A 21,981-nucleotide genomic window follows, 5' to 3' on the forward strand; every position below is an offset into this window, starting at 1 on the left:
TCTATCTTCCCATATATCACCTCAGATTCACTTCTCCACATGTCCTACTTTCCAGACAGTGGTCACTTCTCTGTTCATAGAATTGCTGCTATTTTTTTCTTTTAGGTGTTCAGAATGGTTTGATAAGTATCTAGATGAATTCTTGGGATCAGACAAAATTTGGGTCTCCTACTCCTCTGCCATCTTGCGGAGGAAATTTTAAAACAGTTGTTATTGAATGTTCACTGGTTCTCAACCAAGTATATTTTTTTGATATCTTAACTTCAAACCCTGTAACTTCTGAGTGAATTCTTCATTGTTCACACTGTAAATAGATCAACTTACTCTCTATGATGTTGGCTTGTTATACATTGACCATTGTTTAACCTAATGGTTTGGTTCTTTTTGGACTGGTTGAACTAGTCCAGTTTTTCCTGGCAAAACCAGTTATCTGTTATCAAAAAGTAGTGATATAGGTTCTGGGAGTATGAGAGTTGGAAAAACGTTTCCTTTCCATCTATTCTCAACTCTAAGCTATTTGGCTTTCTTCAGGCGAATGTTAGCTCTTGTGTGTATCTGGAGTAGGAATAGAGATAATAAGATAACTGGTGCCAGGTTTTTTCTCCCATGGAAATGCCAAGCAGGTGAAGAACTATGTTAGAAGCCTAAGGAAAAGACTAAGAAGCAGCAAATCTTGAGGGATCGCTTTGCTCTAAAAGTTCTCTGCCTCTTATTCTCTCTCCTCTGCACCTCCCTCCCTCTGAGTAATGTTAACATTGACTTCTATGTGGGTTACCACCAGAAGGCGAAAAGTTACCTGAAATGATGGAATGATTCTTCTTCTCTGCTCTTCCCTCCAAACCTGTCAGGATAGAATGTCCTTGAACTTGTGGAAGTATGGGAATACAGGAGTGCCATGATGGTGGCCTAGGAGTTACAGCAAGCTAAGTTTCGTACTAAAGATTAGTATATTTAAAAGGTCTTCTGCGTTACACCACCTGCAAGGATTCCATCATGTAAATTCACAGCAGTGACATCTGACCTCAACTGTGTAAAAGTGAAATATAACAACTCATTAAAGGCTAATAGCCAGAGACAGAAGATAAGAGAAACATCAAACTGTGTATTCATTGAAAGAGAACTAGTGGTGCCGGCTGTGGTGGAACCATTGAATTTTATTTTTAGAAAAAGCAATTGAGATTCAAGTAGAGCACCAAAATTGATAATCTGCCTTGTTAGCTCGTGATTTATTTTCCAGTTTAACCAAATTAGTGGACTGGAAGTTCCCAAAGCATGGTCCAACAATATAAGGTGAAAGAAAAGATAACGACATAGGCAATAAGAAACAAAATGTAAATAAGAATTCTTGGAGGAGAAAAATAATGGGTTTAACAGGATATCCTTAAACAATTTATAAATTTTACCTAAAAATTTCTAAATTTTAGGTAAAGTAATACAAAAATCCTTTCAGACATATAGCTGAGCACACAAAAGTAGGTAAATTCTTATGTGCTAAAAATGAAAAGCACAATAGAAGAAATTGTTCTTAAGAAGCAAGATAATAGGGGCGCCTGGGTGGCTCAGTGGGTTAAGCCGCTTGTCTTTGGCTCAGTTCATGATCTCAGGGTCCTGGGATCGAGGCCCACATCAGGCTCTCTGCTCAGCAGGGAGCCTGCTTCCTCCTCTCTCTCTGCCTGCCTCTCTGCCTGCTTGTCATCTCTCTCTGTCAAATAAATAAATAAAATTAAAAAAAAAGAAGCAAGATAATATTAAACCATGCAGCTTTAAAAAGTAATCAAAAATAACTTATGGAAATGAAAAGGCAGTAAGTAAAATTAACAATTCCATAGTCATATTAAACAGATTAGATAAAACATAAGAATTGGTGGGATACGGAGTGGCTCCTTTGGTTGGGTGCCTGACTCTTGATCTCAGGATCTTGAGTTCGGGCTACATGTTGGGCTCCATGCCAAATGTTTAGCCTACTTAAAAAAAAATAAAATAAAATAAAAAAAGACAAGAATGGTGAGCTGGAAACTCAAAATGAAGAAATTACACAGAATGTAGCATCAAGAATAAAGATGACAGAGTAAAGATAGGAGGTTAAGAGGTTAAGAGATGAAAAAAAAATGAATGAAAGTTTTCATAGAATAAAATGCCCAGGAATAAATTTAACCAGGGAGATAAAAGATCTATAAACTGAAAGCTGTAAAACATCGATGAAAGAATTAAGAAATAAGATATTATTCTATGAACACATATTGGAAGAACTGATATTGTTAAATGTCCATATTATCCAAAGCAATCTATAGATTCAGTGCAGCCCTTATCAAAATCCCAATGGCATCTTTTCACAGAAATACAACAAATAGTCCTAAAATTTATGTGCAACCTCAAAAGACCTCAAGATACCCAAAGCATACCCTCTTATGAAGAAGAGGTCATGTAATGTCCAGGTCCTGGTGCTTTAGGGAATATCTCTGGTGTGTGCTACTTGCTCTCCATTGTTGTGTCTTGGCTGCTCTGTTCTTTAGGCTAGTAATCTGCAGAGGCTTTCCTCCTTGTTTGCTGTGGGCAGTGTTTGGTCTCTGGCCAGAATGTGGTGAATTTTTACTAGTTGTGCTCTGATTTGATTGTAAAATGAGACCTGACACCAACTCCACCAGAGCTGAGGCTCACAGAACTCACACGTTGGGAGATATATTGTGGGCAGACACTTGTGCTGGTCTTCTGAGGGAGAGGCCTGCCTCACTGGGACTGGAGTAAGATTGACTGAGAAAGGCTCAAGTTTCCATCAACGGAAAAATGGACAAAGAAGATGTGGTATGTATATGTATACACACACACACACACACACACGTACGTATATACAACGGAATATTATTCAGCCATGAAAAGAGTAAAATCTTGCCGTTTGCAGTGACCTGGATATACTAGACAGTGTTATGCTAAGCAATGTAAGTCAGTTGGAGAAAGACATATATGATTTCACTCATGTGGAATTTAAGAGACCAAACAAATGAGCAAAGGTGGAAAAAGAAACTATTGCAAAGCTATAATAATCAAACAGTATGATTCTGGCTTAAAAACAGATGTAGGTTAAGGGAACAGAGTAGAGAATCCAGAAATAAACCTGCATATATGTGCTCAATTTATGACAAAGGAGCTGAGAATCTACGATGGGAAAAGGACAGTCTCTTCAATAAATGTCGGCGAAACTGGATAGCCAAAAGCAAAAGAATGAAATTGGACTCCTGTTTTACATTATATGCAAAAGTCAGTTCGAAAGGGATTTAAGACTTGAAACTACAACACTCTTAGAAGAAAGCATAGCAGTAAGCTCCTAGACATTGGTCTTAGCGATGAGTTTTTGGATTTGACACCCAAAGCAAAGCAACAAAAGCAAAAATAAATAATCAAGACTACAGCAAATTAAAAGGCTTCTGTACAGCAAAGAAAATGATCAATAAATGAAAAATCAGCCTACAGAAGGAAAAAAAAGTATTTGCAGTTATGTATCTGATGAAGGGTTAATACACAGAAGATTTTAAAAATTCATGCAAATCATTTGAAAATAAACAATTTGATTTAAAAGTCATGGGGAGAAGATCTGAAGTTCCAAAGAAGACATACAAATGACCAATTGGTGAACGAAAAGGTGCTTAGCATCACTAATCATCAAGAAAATGCAAATCTAAACCACAGTAGATAGATATCACCTCACACCTTTCAGATGGCTATCATCAAAAATGCAAGAGATAACAAATGTTGCTAAGGTTATGGAAAGAAAAGAACTTTTGTGTACTGTTGGTATGAATATAAATTAGTTACAGCCACTATGGAAAACAATATGGGGTGTCCTCACAAAATTAAAAATAGAACTGTCCTGTGATCCAGGCATTCTTTTGGGTAGATATCCAAAGTAAGCAAAAGCATTATCTCAAAGAGATATGTACCCCTGTGTTCATTTCAACATTATTTACAAAGAGCCAAGACATGGAAACAACCTATATATCCATATTTTTTTTTCTCATTCATCTGTTGATGGACACATAGGTTGTTATGCATATATATTAACATATATATGTAATGGAATGTTGTTCAACCATAAAAGGGAGTAAATTCTGCCCTTTTCAACAACATGGGTGGATCCTGAGGGCATTCCGTTGAGAGAAATACATCAGAGAAAAACAAATACTGTATGATCTCATGTATAGAAACTAGAGAAACCAATCTCATAGAAACAGAGCATTGAGGTGGAAGCAGGGAATATGGGGAATGGTTGAATGTACTCAAAAGGCACAAACTTGGAGTTATAAGACAGATAAGTTTTAGGGATATAATGTATAGCATGGTGACTGTAGTTAACTGTTATATATTTGAGTGTTGCTGAGAGATTAGATCTTTGAAGTTCTCATCACAGGAAAAAAAAAATTTTTTTTTAAGATTTTGTTTATTTATTTGAGAGAGAGAGAGAGAAAGAGATCACAAGTAGGCAGAGAGTTAGGCAGAGAGAGGGGGAAGCAGGCTCCCGCCGAGCAGAGCCCCATGCGGGGCTCAATCCCAGGACCCTGAGATCATGACCTGAGCCGAAGGCAGAGGCTTAACCTACTGAGCCACCCAGGTACCCTGCAGGAAAAATATTTTGTGCCTGTGTAGGTGAGGGATGTTAACTCACCTTATAATGGTAATCGTTTTGCAATTTATACCTATATCAAATCATTATGTTGTACACCTTGAACTACTTAAAACTTAAGCATGTATGTTAATCGTAGCTCAATAAAACTGGGGGTTGAATCAAGGTGATAGTTATAAGAAATGTACCACTCTGTGGGTGAATGTTGGTAGTTAGAGGAAACCACGAGTATATGACATATATGGAGTAGGGAATATATGGGAACTCTTTCTACTTTCTGCTCAATTTTGCTGTATACCTAAAACTGCCCTTATAAAATCCATTTAAGAGTATGAGTGGTGGATAAACAGAGGGAAATAAGAAACGGAAAAATGTTTACATGTATGTTGGGAGTGGAGACTGTGAATGATGGTATGAGTTGGATGTGAAACTTTTCTATATCTTTATATGTTATTATTTTTAACAATATAAAAGTGTTATTTGTTTTTAAAGCTAAATGATAAAAATTGCTAGATCAGTATTTAAGTAAAATTACATAAGCTTTAACACAAAAAAGTTGATGAGGCTAAAGAGCAGTACCATGTAAGGAAAAAGGTACAATTCACCAGGAAGAGAAAACAATTTCAAATGCATTTGTACATAACAGCATAGAGGAGGTATAGAAAGCAAAATTGACTAAATTTGAAATAGAAATCAAAATGGTTTAGAAATTTTAACATATTCTTTTTTTTAAAAGAGCAATTCCAAAATAACTTCACAGTATAAATTTGAACAAAAAATCCACTGGCTCGATTCACATACACATTCTTTTCAAACACACATAACACTGTAAAAATTGTCACTTGAAGTCATAAAAACTTAAATTGTCATAAAGATGACTTCTCACCCATAGTGCAATTATGCAAGAAATCAACGATAAAAATCAAGGTAAGACAATGGAAATGTACATATTTTAAATAATTCATAACAAGAAATTATTGTACACATTATGAAATGCTTAGAATTAAAAATTTTGAAAATTTTGTACATTTACACTTCTGAGAGTTGGCCTAAGTGATAGTGGAGGTAACTTATAGCCATAAATATTATTGTATTGTATTTATTTATTAATTTTTTTGTTTTGTTTTGTTTTTAAAGAGAAAGAGCACACACACCAGCAAGGGGAGGAGCAGGGGAGAGGGAGGGAGACCCTCAAGTAGACCCTGCTGAGTTCGGAGTCTGATGTAGGGCTCCATCTCAAAACCTTGAGATCATGACCTGAGCTGAAATCAAGAGTTGGACACTTGACTGGGCCACTGTGGCATCCCTAGCCATAAATATTTATATTAAAAAAAAGAAAGATTGTTTGCCTCCAGGTTTATTTTTATGATGAAGGTAAGGATAGCTTACTATCAGAATATCCTTTAATATGATCTCTTTAGAAAACACATTAAAGAATAGCTATATAGTTATACTAATAGATACAGAAAATTTGGGTAAAATTCAGTACCTAATAAGAATTCTTGGGAAATCAGGAACAGATGATTTCTTTAACCTGAAAAGGTATATCTACTGGAAAATTACCATAGTCCTATTTAGTAGTAAAATATTAGAAGCATTCCCTTTCAATAACTAATAATTAATGAAAGCCTGTTCTTCCCTCTCTGTTCAAGATCATAATTAAACAATTTATTGACATTCATAGAATAGTCCACATGAAGCTGGCAAATTGTTTTCTAGCATAAATGGATTATGTACTGGACTATAAAACATAAGATAAGTTTCAATAAATTTAAAAGAATTGAGATCAAACAAAATATTTTCTTGGACCACAACAAAATTAAATTAGGAATCAATTGCAGAAAGAGAGTTAATAAATTGCTTGATATTTGGAAAATAAACAACACATTTCTAAGAACCCCCTAGGTCAAAAAAGAATCACAAAGAAAAACAGATAATGGCTTGATTTGAATAAAACCACAGTATATAACATAAAACCAGAACATGTAACAACTTCCTGAATTCCCATGCATTGTTGATAGAAATGTAAAATACTCCAGCCATGTTCCAGAAGAATTTTCAAATTTCTTAAAAAATGTAACACTTACTGCATACCCTAGCATTTCCATGCTTGGGTATCTACTCAAGAGAAATGACACCATATGTTCACACTTGTAACTGTGCAAGGATGTTCTTAATACCATTATCCATGATAGTTCAAAACTGGAAATAATCTAAAATTCCATGGTTTGGTGAATGGATGAGGTATCATATGTCCATAAAATGAAACACTAGTGCACAATTAAAAGGAAACAAACTGCTGATGCATACTATTACATTAATGAGTCCTAAAAATCATTATTATGGTAAATGAAAGAGGCCTGATGTAGAAGACTACATATTAAATGATTACATTTATATGAAATATCCAGGATACAGATTAATGAGTACATTGGGGTAGTGATGGGAGTGGGGTGACCACAAATAGGCACAAGGGAACTTTTTAGGGTAATGAAAATATTCAAAACTGGAAATTGATGATGACTGCATTACTCTGTAAAGTTTTCCAAAAACCACTAAATTATATACTTACAAAATATGAATTTTATGTTTACGTTGGTGAGTGGAGCTGCTGGTAAATTGTGTTTACGTTTTGATGGTGGAAGTATGAATGTACATATTTTTGGAGGTCATAAATTGCAAAGTCTCATAAAATTAAATATAAAAGCTTTTAACACCCATCATTCCAGTTACAAGAATTTGTTCTAAGGAAATAGTCATGGATATGCTCAAAGATTTACCTACAAGGGCAAAATTCTGTTGATGGTAGAAAGAAATTGGAAATACCATATGTGCCAACAGTAATGAGTGCATATATTATGCTGTGTACTTATTATATTTAAGAACTGAATATTCAAGATAGCATATATTCTGGATTTAAAGGAAAAAAGAGCTATATATTACCTTATATAGAATTATTTTCATTGCATTGATACCATCTGTATTTGTCATCTATATTTATATACATAATAATTCATCTAGCAGAACCTAAACTGATACTTCATAATAATTTTCTCTGTGTTATGGAGTTATGGGTCTCTTTTATTTTTTCTTCCTCCAACATATGGTCTGAGTTTGTTACAAGAAATATTTTTTGACCATCCAGAAGAAAAGCTAGTTTGTTTTGGGAAGAGGAAAATTGGAGTCTATATTCATTGGAATGTTCAGTAAACTAATAAATGTGTAATTTGTATGAGATTAAAAGTTTACCCTTTGTTTAAAAAAAAAAAAAAGAAAGAAAGAAAGAAAAAAAGAAGAAGACTTCAGGGTGCCTGGGTGGCTCAGTGCATTAAGCCTCTGCCTTTGGCTCAGGTCATGGGATCTCAGGGTCCTGGAATCGAGTTCCGCATCGGGCTCTCTGCTCAGCAGGGATTCTGCGTCTCTCTTTCTCTCTCTCTCTCTCTCTGCCTACTTGTGATCTCTCTCTGTCAAAGAAGTAAATAAAATCTTTTTTTAAAAAAAAGATTTCATTCTTAATCTAAGTGGACAGAAATTGCATAAAATTCAGAGGTGGATAAATAGGCCTGAAGTCTGTTTAGGTCTTAAAGTTAAGTAGGGTCAGGATGTTAGTTTCTCTCATATATGCCCTATTGAACTTTTCAGAGCTGAATGCATAGGGATTCTGTGGGAAACAAAATCATGTGATAGCACACCTACACTCTGTCCAAGATAATGGATGGCATTTTTTGCTATCTTTTGACTGCCGTGCAGCAAAATTTACTGGTAAACATCGTTTTAAAGCAAACTGCAGGAGGAAGCTGACCCATCTCTTCTCTGGTATATGCAGAGCATTCTTCAGGTCTCCCCACCCCCACCCCCACCCTGCAAGGCCTAGAATATAGCTGTTCTGTAAACATTTACGCTGTGGGAGATAATCCGGAGGGCATGGATTTCTTTAGTAACTGACACTGTCCTGGTGCAGGTAAGACATTACTGTAAATTCTTAATTAGGCTATCCCACATAGCCTAATTTGGGTAACTTTTACCAGCTTCATGTATCAGAGAGATATATTAAAGAACACTCTTTGGCTTTTTTTTTTTTTTTTTTTTTTTCCTTTCTGGATTAGGAGCAAATGAAAGTTTCAGTTCTCCTTGCCTTGGGTGTAGCTTGAATTAGAAGAGAAATAAAACCTTCCCCTCTATAATCCTATAGTATTCATTAGTCCTGGTTTATTTTTTTTATGACCAGTTGACTTTTTAAATCTTACTTATTAAGTGTTTTGCAAACACAGCCACAAGACAAATGCCTAAGCTTTGGGTTTAGGTTATTTTGCTGTTTCCCTTCCTGAACTGAGGAGGATTAGGTGAGGGGAGACAGCTGCCTTGTGTCTTTTGTTGTGCAGCGTGGAGCTTGGAGACTGATCTTAGAAGAGGGGATTTCCAGGTGAGTCATATCCAGATATATGGTTGATTATCTTCTTTCTGTATTAATTAAGGTAACAATGGCTGCTCTAACAGACGAACAATGAAATGTTAGTTACTTATCACACTAGTAGTTTCTTTCTTGTTCACTGAAAATCTAAATGAGTATTACTTAGCAGGCAATTTTCTTGCAAGCTGTAATTTAGAGACCCAGGCTACTGCTTCCATCTTGTGCCTCGCTGTCTTCATCATGTGACTCCTGTGTTTCTGCCTTGGGGAAAGAGCATGGAAGGCATGCATGAGTGCTATTCTATTGACCAGGCCTGAAAATGGTTCATGACTTTTCTGTTCATATTCCATTGGCTAAAGCTCAGTTAAATGGTCACACCTGGCTGTAAGAGAGGCTGAAATTAATAGTACAATTTTGGACTCAGGAAGAAAGGAATAAGAATTGGTGAATACTAGGCAGCTTATGTCGTAGTTGCCAGATCTGAACAGGGAACAATAGAAAAATCAAGGTAATAAATGAAATATCTCGGGTTGAGAGCCAAGAAGATCAGATCTTGGATTCTGTGACAGTAATACAAATGAGAGGCATATAGCAATTCCCTGAACTAGAGCCAAGTGTTGCAGAAAGCCTCTAGTAGAGCCTTCTATCCTATTTATGGATTTAGTGGGGGTCGGAGATAGGGGGGAGACAGTTAAATGAACCAACAGTAAGTAACTAAGAAAGTTTTTTGGTGTTTTTTCTCTTTGTTTGGTTTTAAATCCAATGGCAGGCCACAAATACAAGCAATGATGAGTCCCCTTTACTTCTGTTGAATTACTTTGCTGTGTAATCCCAACATCAAACTGCAGTACTCATTTTTAGCTTTAATTTTAAATTCTTGATATTAAAACTTATCACAGATTATTTTATAGACTTTATATTTAGACGGAAAGGATTTAAAAATTCTTTGGTCTCTGTTAGGGGAAACCAGTAGTTTTAACCTAATAAAAATAACTCATAAATGGTTAATAAGAAATCTGAAAATAATAGCTGTCAACATTTGTATAATTTATAATTTGAATATTTTACATTTTATTTAAGAAGTGTCTAAATAGTATTTTTATAACTTTACAAGATAGCTGTGGTATAAAATGGTTTGTTTTTGGTAGATGGAAGTTACTAAAAATAATTACCTGTATGATTCTATATCTACTTAATGGATAGTACTTTTATCCCAAAGTCATGTGATTAGAAAATCCAATGTATTTCATAGTTTTTTTGTGTTTTTTTCCCCCTTTTTCTCCAGGAGAAAAGTGGAAATTATGCATACTCATAGTCTTTTCACTCTTCTTGGAGAAAGGCTGATGTTGCATACAAACACTGTGACTGTCACCACATACAACACACTTTATGAGGTAAAATTTTAAAAAAATGTGTGATGATAATTTAAAATGTTTTTATTGGAGGGGCACCTGGGTGGCTCAGTGTGTTAAGCCTCTGCCTTCGGCTAAGGTCATGATCTCAGGATCCTGGGATCAAGCCCGCATTGGGCTGTCTGCTCGGTAGGGAGCCTGCTCCCCCCCACCCCACCGCCTGATGCTCTGCCTACTTGTGATCTCTCTTTCAAATAAATAAATAAAATATTTGAAAAGAAAATATAAAATGTATTTAGTGGAAACCTTCTATGTAATTGGGATCACATTGTTGGTCGGTTAATCAAAAAGCCAGTAACTTTTTTTTTTAAATGAACACATACTTAACATTTAAAATTTTTATTTTAAAACATATTCATGCACATTTATTTGCCAATATTTTTGTGTTGGTCCAAGGACTTTTCTTTGAGTGTGAGTTGGCTGATGATTGACTTTGTGCAGATCTTTTCTCACATGAATCACACCCATTATGTATTACATGTTAGTTCTCTCCCTTGCCCGCTGCTGATTCTTTTCATCTCTCTCTCCTTTGCAATTACCAATATTAACCTTGAGTTGATAGTGGGTTACACTGTAGGTAAAAATGATTTGTAAAAAGCACTATCTGGAAGGAAGCTATAGATCTCATCATTTCAATTCAGAAATCCTTTTCTCACCTTTTCTAAGATATGGCCATATAACTTGAGCTCAGTATTTTCTATGAAATACAGAAAGCCAAATGTTTATCATAGGTGGGGACAGTGACCTTTTCTGGTAAAGGGCCAGATAATAGATATTTTAGGCTTTGTGGTAGTCTTAGTTTGTCTTGGTTATAACAGAATACTATACACTGGGTGGCTTATAGACAACAGAAGTTTCTGTCTCACAGTTCTGAGGCTAACAGGTCCAGTTAGCAAGGCGGTGGCAGATTTGGTGTCTGGTGAGGACTCACTTCATGGTTCACAAACCATCTTTTCACTAAGTCCTCACATAGCAGAAGTGTCAGGGGAGTTCTTAGGTTTCCTAATAAGGGCTCTGTGGCCCTACACACCTCCTAAAAGGCCCCACATCTTTTAATACCATCACACCAGAGATTAGATTTCAACAGAGGAATTTGGGGGGGATACAAACTTGCAGTCTGTAACAGCAGGCTATGTGGTGTCTGTGGAACTACTCATCTCTGCAGTTGGTGCTCAGAAGCAGCCATAGACAATATGAACCAAATGAGCGTGCTGTCCAATAAAACTGCACTGTATCTGTTTACAAAAACAGATGATATCCAGAGTAATATTTTGACCCCAGATCTGCCACATTGCTTTACTTTTATTTCACCTTTTTTCTGTTTTCTATTATTATCAGTGAATTTAAGAGTGGCTGCCTTTTAGATAAATTAAAAAACTCTTTTGGCTACTGATTTCTAAGCTTAATATTGTAACTCTATGTCTGTTATTCCTCTGATTACATGATTTATAAACTCTCATCCTCTAGAACCCAGCTTTTGTGAGTAATAATAGTTTTTTAGTATTGCTCCAATATTTGGCCTACAGAACTGAATAGAAATGCCTACCCTATGCAAAGCATCTTGATTCTGATATATTTCCCTAATGACAGTAACTGTTTTGAGGGGTATATTTCCTGTGACAGTCACTCTGGTATAAATACTTTATATACATCATCTCAGATCCCTACACAACCCTCTGAAACTGGGTTGTTTTTCTTGCCTTTTTAACAGACAAATTGAGAACCACAGGGTAAATAATTTTCTCTGTCTCACCACTAGTAAATTGTCATAAAATAGACACAGTTCATACTATGAGGCCAAAAACGACAGTGTCTACCTTCAGTGGGCAACATTAAAGTCCTCTGAATCAAAACCTTGCTACAGTATCAGATTAGAGCTGTATCTGTGTTTCTATCTTGGTTTTCTTAGACAAATCCCTTGGTTAATGATTCGTGTACATGTTTTTTAAATCATTTTTTGTCTACATTTTTGATCCTCTGCTTGTTTTGACCAATTAGTATCAATAGAGCAGAAAGTCTTTATAGTCAGTGAAAACTTATATTAATAGGAATGTAGCATAACAATATGATATGTCGAATTGAAAACATTATGTACTCTTAACCTTAAGTAAAATGTCCTGTGTGTGTGTGTGTGTGTGTGTGTGTGTGTACACACGTATTTCTATTAGTCTTGCTGAAAGTGGCTCAACAGCAAGTGCAGCAGCATTTTTACCTACCATCTATACTCATGTGCACTCTCTTAGTGTCCAGATTTTAGTCTCTAATGATATTATACAAAGCCAAACTGCTGCTAATTCCATGTCTTAGTTGTTGGAGAAATTCTGATAAGTTTGGATCTCCTGATACTGGTTGTTAGGTGATGCAGGTGAAGGAACTGACTTACAAGGTCTCTGACCAATTTGGCAATATATACTTTTAAAGTAGAAAAATAATCATGGTTAATTTGAAAGATGGACTAAATTATGATACTCCAGAAAGAAAAATTAACATAAGTATACAAAAAATAACAAAGAAAGATGATTTTGATATGATTGGGTAGCAATGTTGATCCCATTAAAAAGTGGAAAGGGTCTTCAACATAAACTTTACTACTACTAACAAACCAAAATGTGTTATCAGACAGGATAGTGGATGACTAATTCTAGATCACAAAGTTAGACTGCACCGTTTTGGACGGTGGCCTCTGGTTGCAGAAAATTAACACTTGTGATAGGTTTGAACTTCATTCATTAACATAGTAAGTGAAATTTAACTATAAAAAGAATACTCAGCCTCAAAACCTACAGCCTGAAATGAGTTTGATTCCCCTTGTGAGCATCAGCCAGGACTTGCACCCCGGCAAGAAGCATTTGGTTGATAATCTTCAGTTTGAAAGCTCTTTTTACTTTCATTTTCTGTCTTGGTTTGGGGAAATGACCTTAACCCCAAACAATGTGTCAAAATACGGATCACTCCAACAATAGAAAAACATAAAATCAAGTACAGAAATAATAGAGAACTATGTCAAACCCATGGTTTTGATAATGATATTTTAGAATGTGAGGATTTTGCAAAGTTTTTAGAAGGTCATTAAGACAAGTTCAGTGTCACTGTGGACTTTAAAATTCTACATTTGATAATACCTATAGTAGAATAAGTGACAATATTAAAGGACAAAGTGAGTTATACCTTTTGGCAGTATATAACAGACAACACTGTATAAAAGATGTAAAGATGGTTGTGTAACACTTAAATTGTGGCTAATGTGAATTGAGATGTGCTTTGAGGGATTTCATGTCCATATGTGGCTCTGTCTATTTTGTACTATTTTGTTTTTTTAGGGGCTGGGGTTACTTCCTATGTATATCTCTAATCAATACCGGTCAAACCTCCGTGGCCCATCTTTTAGTCATATCCTTTCATTAAAATGTTTATTTATATCTTCTTATCTATATCTCATTATTTCCCTCTCCCTTTTAAAAACTCACATAGGTTCTTAATGACAGTCTATCATGTTTTATTATTTAACAGGAGCATACATTTTTGCCTTTCTCTGGAGTATTAATTAATTGATTCTTGAAATACAGTCCTACGTAGCAACTACGATTCTCATTCCAAACATATAGCAGAGTGTGGACACATAAAGGGCTCTTTTAAATACATGCTAGATTGAGTTTCTAAATATGTTTTGGTAATTTAAAAAAGCTCTTATGTGAATATGTGGTAGTATTCAAAATACTTTTCACATGTAGAGCCTTACTTATTTGATCTTCCTAGCAGTTTTATATTAGATAGGCAAGACAATTACCCTCATCTTTAGAAGATCAAATAGGAACTTAAAAAGGAAAATGTTAGGGGTGCCTGAGTGGCTCAGTGGGTTAAGCCGCTGCCTTCGGCTCAGGTCATGATCCCACGGTCCTGGGATCGAGCCCCGCATCGGGCTCTCTGCTCAGCAGGGAGCCTGCTTCCTCCTCTCTCTCTCTGCCTGCCTCTCTGCCTGGTTGTCATCTCTCTCTGTCAAATAAATAAATAAATAATCTTTAAAAAAATTTTTTTTTAAAAAAAGAAAGGAAAATGTAAAACTGTAGATTCCTTGAGATAAGTTTTGTTTTCTGTATAATGAGGTTTCATCTTTTTGGGGTGAGGAAGTTTTGACTATTCTCTATCATGGAAGAGTATGGCCTAGTCTTTTCCAAGCTTGTCTACAGTTATTTTTTATCTATTTATAACCAGAATTTTAGGGATTTTTTCTGCTCAGCTGTAGGTCCCCACCAGTGCTTTTTTTGGGCAGATCAATGGGAAAACCTTGTAAGCATATACCAACCACTGAATGTTCTTTGGCATTTTCAGATTCTTTGGGTTTTCAAAGAAATTTCTGTCCCATGTGTCAGTTCAATCTAATTAGTAGTGCATGTCTGTAGTGCTCTGTTGAGAAAATTCTTAGGCCCACTTTGGTATTAACAACAAAGTGTTTCATGAGAGTGCCTTGTGGTCTATATTGCCTTGTGGTCTATATTTATCATTTTAGTAATAGGTTAGTTTTTATTTCAAGTCAATACTTTTTTGATAGACATCCCTGATATGTAATAAGTCAGTTTCTTATCTTCTTCCTTTTCTTCTTTTTTCTCAAGTCTGAGCGGAAAGGTCAGAAAAATGCCACTGTTGTTATGGTCTTTTTCTAATCAGATGGGATCATATCTGGCTCATTTACTTTTCTGCAGCCCCAACTTTTACAAAATAGTTAGGTACAACTAGGCTCTCAACTAATTTTTATGGTTTATGCACAGATTATTTTACCTTGCCTTGGGGTGAACCAAAAGTTTCATTCAGACGTAATATGTTAAGTTAAACAGGAAATTAAATCACTAATATAAAATTACATCTTTATTAAGTATAGTCCCATTAGATTTTTTTATATATGCAGGAATAGAGGTATGTACAAGATAAAGCCTAAAATACAGCGAAGAGTCACATATTCATTATATATATATACACACACATATATATATGTGTGTGTATATATATATATATTTCAGTTATCCATGCTTAAATTTCATAAATGTTTGAGTACTGGCACTGTGTCAGGCACTTTGCTGATTGCTAGGAACATAATAGTAAAAAAGATGTATAAGAATGCAGCACTTATAGAGAATGCATTTTAGTGGAAAAATTTAAAAAATGTTTTAGAATTTTATTTTTGATTTGGTCAACTTTTTGTCATTTTGTTTTTTCAAAAAGTTTAAAGAAAAATTCATGGGTAAGTGGCAATGAGCCACTTTTAGTAAAGCCATTTTTAGTAAAGATTTTTCCCCTCCCACACTTCATTTTGATGTTAGGATCCAGGCTCATACATTATTTTTTTAATTTACTTTTTAATTTACTTATTTTCTAAGTTTTTTTAAATTAATGATAACATAAAGAGTCAAATGTTTACAACTCATAGTTTAAGTATATTAAGGAAGTACACTGTGAAGGTATTTCAAACAGAATAAATTTTGGATTTCATAATTAATCCTTCCTATTGTAGATATTGGTTCTTTTTTGTCTTTATCCATAATAAACAGAATTTGGAAACTAAAGAGTTAAAGAGTTTAGAAGATGTGGAATGACTAGAAGACACTTTAGAAGAAGATTTCATTTGATTTTGACAGAATTAACATTTCTTGCAGATTCTTTGTATACTTTGAAATAATGATTTTAAATTATTTTCTCAATGAAATTCAAATTCTTCATCTTTCAGATTTTGACAGAGCAAGTATGTACTCAAGTTGTACACAAACCACATCCAGAGCCAGATTCTACAGTGAAAATTCAGAATCCAAGTGAGCAAACAGCATTTTTTTTTCTTATATTTCCTATGTTGTACTTTTCATCCCTGTGACTTATTTTGTAACTGGAAGTCTGCAGCTTAATTCCCTTCACCTCTCATTTGCCCATCTCCCTATCCTCCTCTCAACTGACAACCACCAGTTTGTTTTGTATATTTATGAATCCATTTCTGTTTGTTGTTTTTTTAGATTCCACACGTAATTGAAATCATATGGTACTTGGCATTTTTCACTTAGCATAGTACCCTGTAAGTCCATCCATGTTGTTGAAAGGCAAGATCTCATTCTTTTTAATGACTAATATTCTATTGTGTGTATATACATCTTTTTTGTCTGCTGATGGGCATTTAGATTGGTTCCATATCTTGGCTATTATAAATAATATTGTAGTGAATAGAGGTACATGCATCTTTTAGAATTAGTGTTTTCATCTTCTTTGGGTCAGTAGCCAGTAGTGGAATCATTGGATCATAAGATAATTCCATTTTTAATTTTTTGAGGACCCTTCATACTGTGTTTCACAGTGGCTGCACCAAGTTACATTCTCATCAACAGTGCATGAGAGTTCCCTTTTCTCCACATCCCTCACCAAAACTTATTTCTTATTTTTTGATACTACCCAAATGTTCTTTATTGTAATTATTATTTTTTGAAGCTAGCCAAACATTCTTTATTGTAATGCAATAGTAACATGGTAACACGGAAAACTAAATCAAAACTTTGCATAACTGGTGATTGCCATAGTTCATGATACTTATAACTCACTTATCATAAGGCTAAGTTGAAAATGAGTAAAACTTTTTAAGGGGAAGTTATGGTGCAGTTATAAATCTTGACTTCTTTTTTTGTTGTTATTGTTCATTCACAGTGATTCTTAAGGTGGTGGCAACTCTGTTAAAAAATTCCACACCAAGTCCAGAACTGATGGAAGTTCGTCGTTTATTTTTATCTGACATGATAAAACTTTTCAGTAACAGCCGTGAAAATAGAAGGTAAGCAGTTTCAATACCATAACAAAACTTTGTTCTGTAATGATATTCTCCCCTTTATTTTTAGTCTCTTTAAAAAAATGTTTTCAAATTTTTCCCATATTGCTAAATAATTGTAATTATCAGAAAAGGCATTTTATGTTTCTTTGATATAATCAAAATTCATTATATTTGTATTCATTATTATATTTTTATGTGATTATGTGGGTATTATATTTTAATTGTGTCTGTAAATATACATTTTCACAAACCCTTTTTTCAAATTTACCATTCCTTTTGGTGATACCTATCTATTGTAATCAAGTTGGATTTGCTCATATTCATCTATGCTTCTCTCAATTTTTGTCTGATAACTGATTGTTGTCATGCATTTTTGAGCTGGTTAGCTAAGACTTAGGGTACAAACTAAGGCTATGGTGGCTTCGTAAGTCTTTAATTTCACGAATACTTATTGAATAGTATGTAGAAAGCACTGTGCTGCACAGGTTACCTTAGTATATAGTCTTGGTACAAGTTAGTGGGGAAGATAATAAAACAGTGATTAATATATAATGTATTAAGTGCATTGTGAGTGGTACATGTGATGGGGAGTAGAGAAACAGTAGCTAAATATGACTGGGAGTGTTAGGAAACCAATTTGAAATGATAATTTGGATTTTTCCAGGTAGAAAAATGGGAGGAAATCTTTCCAGGTATAGAAAATAGAATGTGCAGAATGACTGTGCACCTTACTTTATCTAGGTCAGATCATATTTTCACTATCTAAATTTCAAAATAGTAAATTCTAATATAAATTAGATGTTTTTAATGAGTTTTTTCCCCACTAGATGCTTATTGCAGTGTTCAGTATGGCAAGATTGGATGTTTTCTCTTGGCTATATCAATCCTAAAAATTCTGAGGAACAGAAGATTACCGAGATGGTCTACAATATCTTCCGAATTCTGTTGTACCATGCAATAAAATATGAATGGGGAGGTTGGAGAGTCTGGGTGGATACGCTCTCAATAGCCCATTCCAAGGTAACAAGAGATTCAGTATTTTATATCATCTGTGTTTCAGCGCAGTTTGAATGTCTGTAAACACTCTCCTGGTGCCATCTGGTGGACAATTTACCTCATGGCCCATTCCTTTATCTCACCTTTCTTTCTTGTTTTTGGTTTTATTTTCTCTCCGTTTATAAACTGTTAGAGCATGAAATGTTTTGTAGATAATTTAACTGAAACCCCAGGTTTATGAATTAGGAATTTTAGACCCCACAAATTACCCCACCTTTATTTTATAGCTTGAGTCTTAGTCAGTAGCTCTTTTACCTAAAACATACCTATTGGTTCTTAAAAGAATATTTCATGAAATATACTCTGAAATATATGTTTTAAGACTTTTAAAAAGTAGTCAAAATTGCCTTTATTTCCAAGTGAATCATAATTCAGTATTTAAGCTTAATGGTATTTTTAATGGCATTATCTTTTCTTTTTAATTCTAAGAATTTGTATATCTATATTTTAAACGTTATCTGATCTTGGTAAGAAAGAGTAGTGGCTTACAATAAACAATTATGTGCACTTTATATTCTATAACATTTCTCATTGTGTGGAGCCATAGAAAAAGCATGGGTGTTAGAAGTTTAGCTTTTACTCTAAGTCTATGCCACAGTTCAGTTTTGTGACTTTAGAAAATGCATTTAGTCCTTTTGTGCAAGGATTAGAAAAATTTTTTTTAATGTTTTTAAGATGTACAGATAGTAAATATCTTAGGTTTGGGGAGCTGTACAGCCTCTGAAGCAACTATTTAACTCTGACGTGTGGTGTGAAAATAGCCATAAGCAGTATGTAGAAAACTGAGTATGGCTGTGTTCTCATAAAACTTTACTTACTGACCAGGTAATAAGCAGATCTGGTTCATGGGTCATAGTTTGTCAGCCCCCACTTTGGGACTTGATTTCCTCTTTTGTAAAGTAAAGGGGGTTTGGTTTCAAGATAATCTCCAAAGGAAGATCCCTCTCAAACTAAAATCCTATTCTCATTTAAATATAAGTCAGTATAATGTGTACCTATAAGGAAAGATTTTGAACTTTTTTTCTTTATTTTTAAGTTTTTAAAAACTTACTTATTTGAGAGTGAGCGAGAGAGAGAAAGAATGAGCATGTGTGCACAAGCATGAACAGGGGTAGGGACAGAGGAGAGGGGAAAGCAGACTCCCTGCTGAGCAGGGAGCCTGCATAGGGGCTAGAGCTCTTGGGTCCAGGATCATGACCTGAGGCTGGAGGCAGACTGAGCTGCCCAGGCACCCCTATTGTTTTCAATTTTAGAAGAGCTTTTTTATTTCTGTTAAAACTTACGTATTACAATATATTGGCACCTTTTATCATTACATTAACAAAGTTTAAAGTAGTATTTTTTAAGAAAAAACATTGCATTTTTGTGAAAAAATATATATCGTAATTATTTTTAAACAAGTCTATGTAAAGTAACCAATTAAAGTAGCTTATATAAAGATAAAATTGTGATGTTTTAACATTTTAAAATGTATATATTTATATATATGTGATTTAAAAAAAATCTTAGTTGTTGGAGATAGACACATGTGAGTAATAGATGCTGAAAATTGATATAGCAATAGTACGTTGGATATTATATATTATTAGCTGATTTTCTGTTTCAGCTGAACTCAATTATGTAGGAGTTCAACTGACATACTAGGTTAGAGTAACATTGGTTAGGTAACATTTAAAGACTTAATCTAGAAGAAAAGATTGTTGTACTTAAAAGTTTAATGTTGCTAGTTTACAGGTCATATAATAAGTCATATCTATTTTTGATGATATTTCCAATTACTTAATGGAACTTATCTTAAAACTAATATGTACTACATTTGAAATATTAAAATTTTGATACTTTTTCTATTATAACTTTATTTCTACTTTTTTTTTCTTCTCAGTATGTATATAAAATGCCTTAATTTTTTCACTTATTCCTAAGGTCACTTATGAAGCACATAAGGAATACCTAGCTAAAATGTATGAAGAATATCAGAGACAAGAGGAGGAAAACATTAAAAAGGGAAAAAAAGGGAATGTGAGCACCATCTCTGGTCTTTCATCACAGACTACAGGAGCAAAAGGTGGAATGGAAATTCGAGAGATAGAAGATCTTTCGCAAAGCCAGAGTCCAGAAAGTGAGACAGATTACCCTGTCAGCACAGATACTAGAGACTTGCTCATGTCAACAAAAGTGCCAGATGATATTCTTGGAAATTCAGATAGACCAGGAAGTGGTGTACACGTGGAAGTGCATGATCTTTTAGTTGATATAAAAGCAGAGAAAGTAGAAGCAACAGAAGTAAAACTTGATGATATGGATTTATCACCGGAGACTTTAGTCGGTGGAGAAAATGGTGCCCTTGTGGAGGTTGAATCCTTGCTGGATAATGTGTATAGTGCTGCTGTTGAAAAACTCCAGAACAATGTACATGGAAGTGTTGGTATCATTAAAAAAAATGAAGAAAAGGATAATGGTCCATTGATAACATTAGCAGATGAGAAAGATGAACTTCCTAATAGTAGTACGTCATTTCTCTTTGATAAAATACCCAAACAGGAGGAGAAACTTCTTCCTGAACTTTCTAGCAATCACATTATTCCAAATATCCAGGATACACAAGTACATCTGGGTGTTAGTGATGATCTTGGATTGCTTGCTCATATGACTGGTAGTGTAGATTTAAGCTGTACATCAAGTATAATAGAAGAAAAAGAGTTCAAAATCCATACAACTTCAGATGGAATGAGCAGTATTTCTGAAAGAGACTTAGCATCTTCCTCTAAAGGGTTAGAGTATGCTGAAATGACTGCTACAACTCTGGAAACTGAGTCATCTGGTAGCAAAATTGTACCAAATATTGATGCTGGAAGTATAATTTCAGACACTGAGAGATCTGACGATGGCAAGGAATCAGGAAAGGAAATTCGAAAAATCCAGACCACTGCTACAACGCAAGTGAGTTATTCTACATGAGTTCTAAAAATGCATCGAACAGGTAACAAGTTAACATTATAGCAGTAAGAGTCATTTCTTACCAGTTACACCATGTTTATACTTAATTATGGTATTGTAGTAATATATGGAGTCAAATAGTACGGTAGAGACATTTAAGATACCTGAATTGTATTTCGAGCTCTGCCATGTTTTGTCTGTGTAACTTGGTTGAAACTCTCTGGGCCTGCATTTCCTTATACAGTACAAGAGGTTGTACTCTATTAAAATATGACCTTTTAGGGCTTTACCTATTCTGATAACTTATGACTCTGTGACTAAATTTACACATTTTGTATTCAAGATCTTCATTCTGAATACTTGATTAATTTTAACCTTTTAAGCTTCAGGCCCAACCTTGTTCTGAAAAGAGGACTTGGAGCCCAGATTGAACTGATAAATGAAGGGGAAGGGAAAAGGGAACTGTTATTTAGCAAATGCCTACTATGTTCCAGGCACTGTGCTTGCTGTATGTTTTCAGATTTAATCCTCACAACCACCCTGTGAGGTAGGTAATTGGCTGAGAAAATTTGCATTATTAGCAGTGAGAATTTTCTTTACAACGACATGGCTAGGAATCTGTTATAAGAAAACTAAAGACTCTTAGATCTGGCAGTGAGGAAATGTTAGTGCTGCAGTTCTGGCCTCACCAGAATAAAGCTAAAAATAGATGATGTTTTCTGATACGAATTTTAATTGTGGAGCTCTGAGTTTT

At 34.6% G+C, this 21,981-nt stretch overlaps 1 protein-coding gene across 3 annotated transcripts in view; it reads left to right on the forward strand.

Moving 5' to 3' along the window:
* Window positions 1–21,981, forward strand: part of NBEA (neurobeachin) — a 682,324-nt gene that overhangs the window by 198,018 nt on the left and 462,325 nt on the right. For all 3 annotated transcript variants that reach the window (XM_059377712.1, XM_059377713.1, XM_059377714.1), the window contains exons 18-22: window positions 10,312–10,420; window positions 16,158–16,239; window positions 17,114–17,237; window positions 18,062–18,254; window positions 20,214–21,230. In XM_059377712.1, coding sequence (XP_059233695.1) covers window positions 10,312–10,420; window positions 16,158–16,239; window positions 17,114–17,237; window positions 18,062–18,254; window positions 20,214–21,230 — 1,525 coding nt within the window. The remainder of the gene's footprint in view (window positions 1–10,311; window positions 10,421–16,157; window positions 16,240–17,113; window positions 17,238–18,061; window positions 18,255–20,213; window positions 21,231–21,981) is intronic.

Source organism: Mustela nigripes, chromosome 15 (genome assembly GCF_022355385.1).
Source record: "Mustela nigripes isolate SB6536 chromosome 15, MUSNIG.SB6536, whole genome shotgun sequence".
NCBI lineage: Eukaryota > Metazoa > Chordata > Mammalia > Carnivora > Mustelidae > Mustela > Mustela nigripes.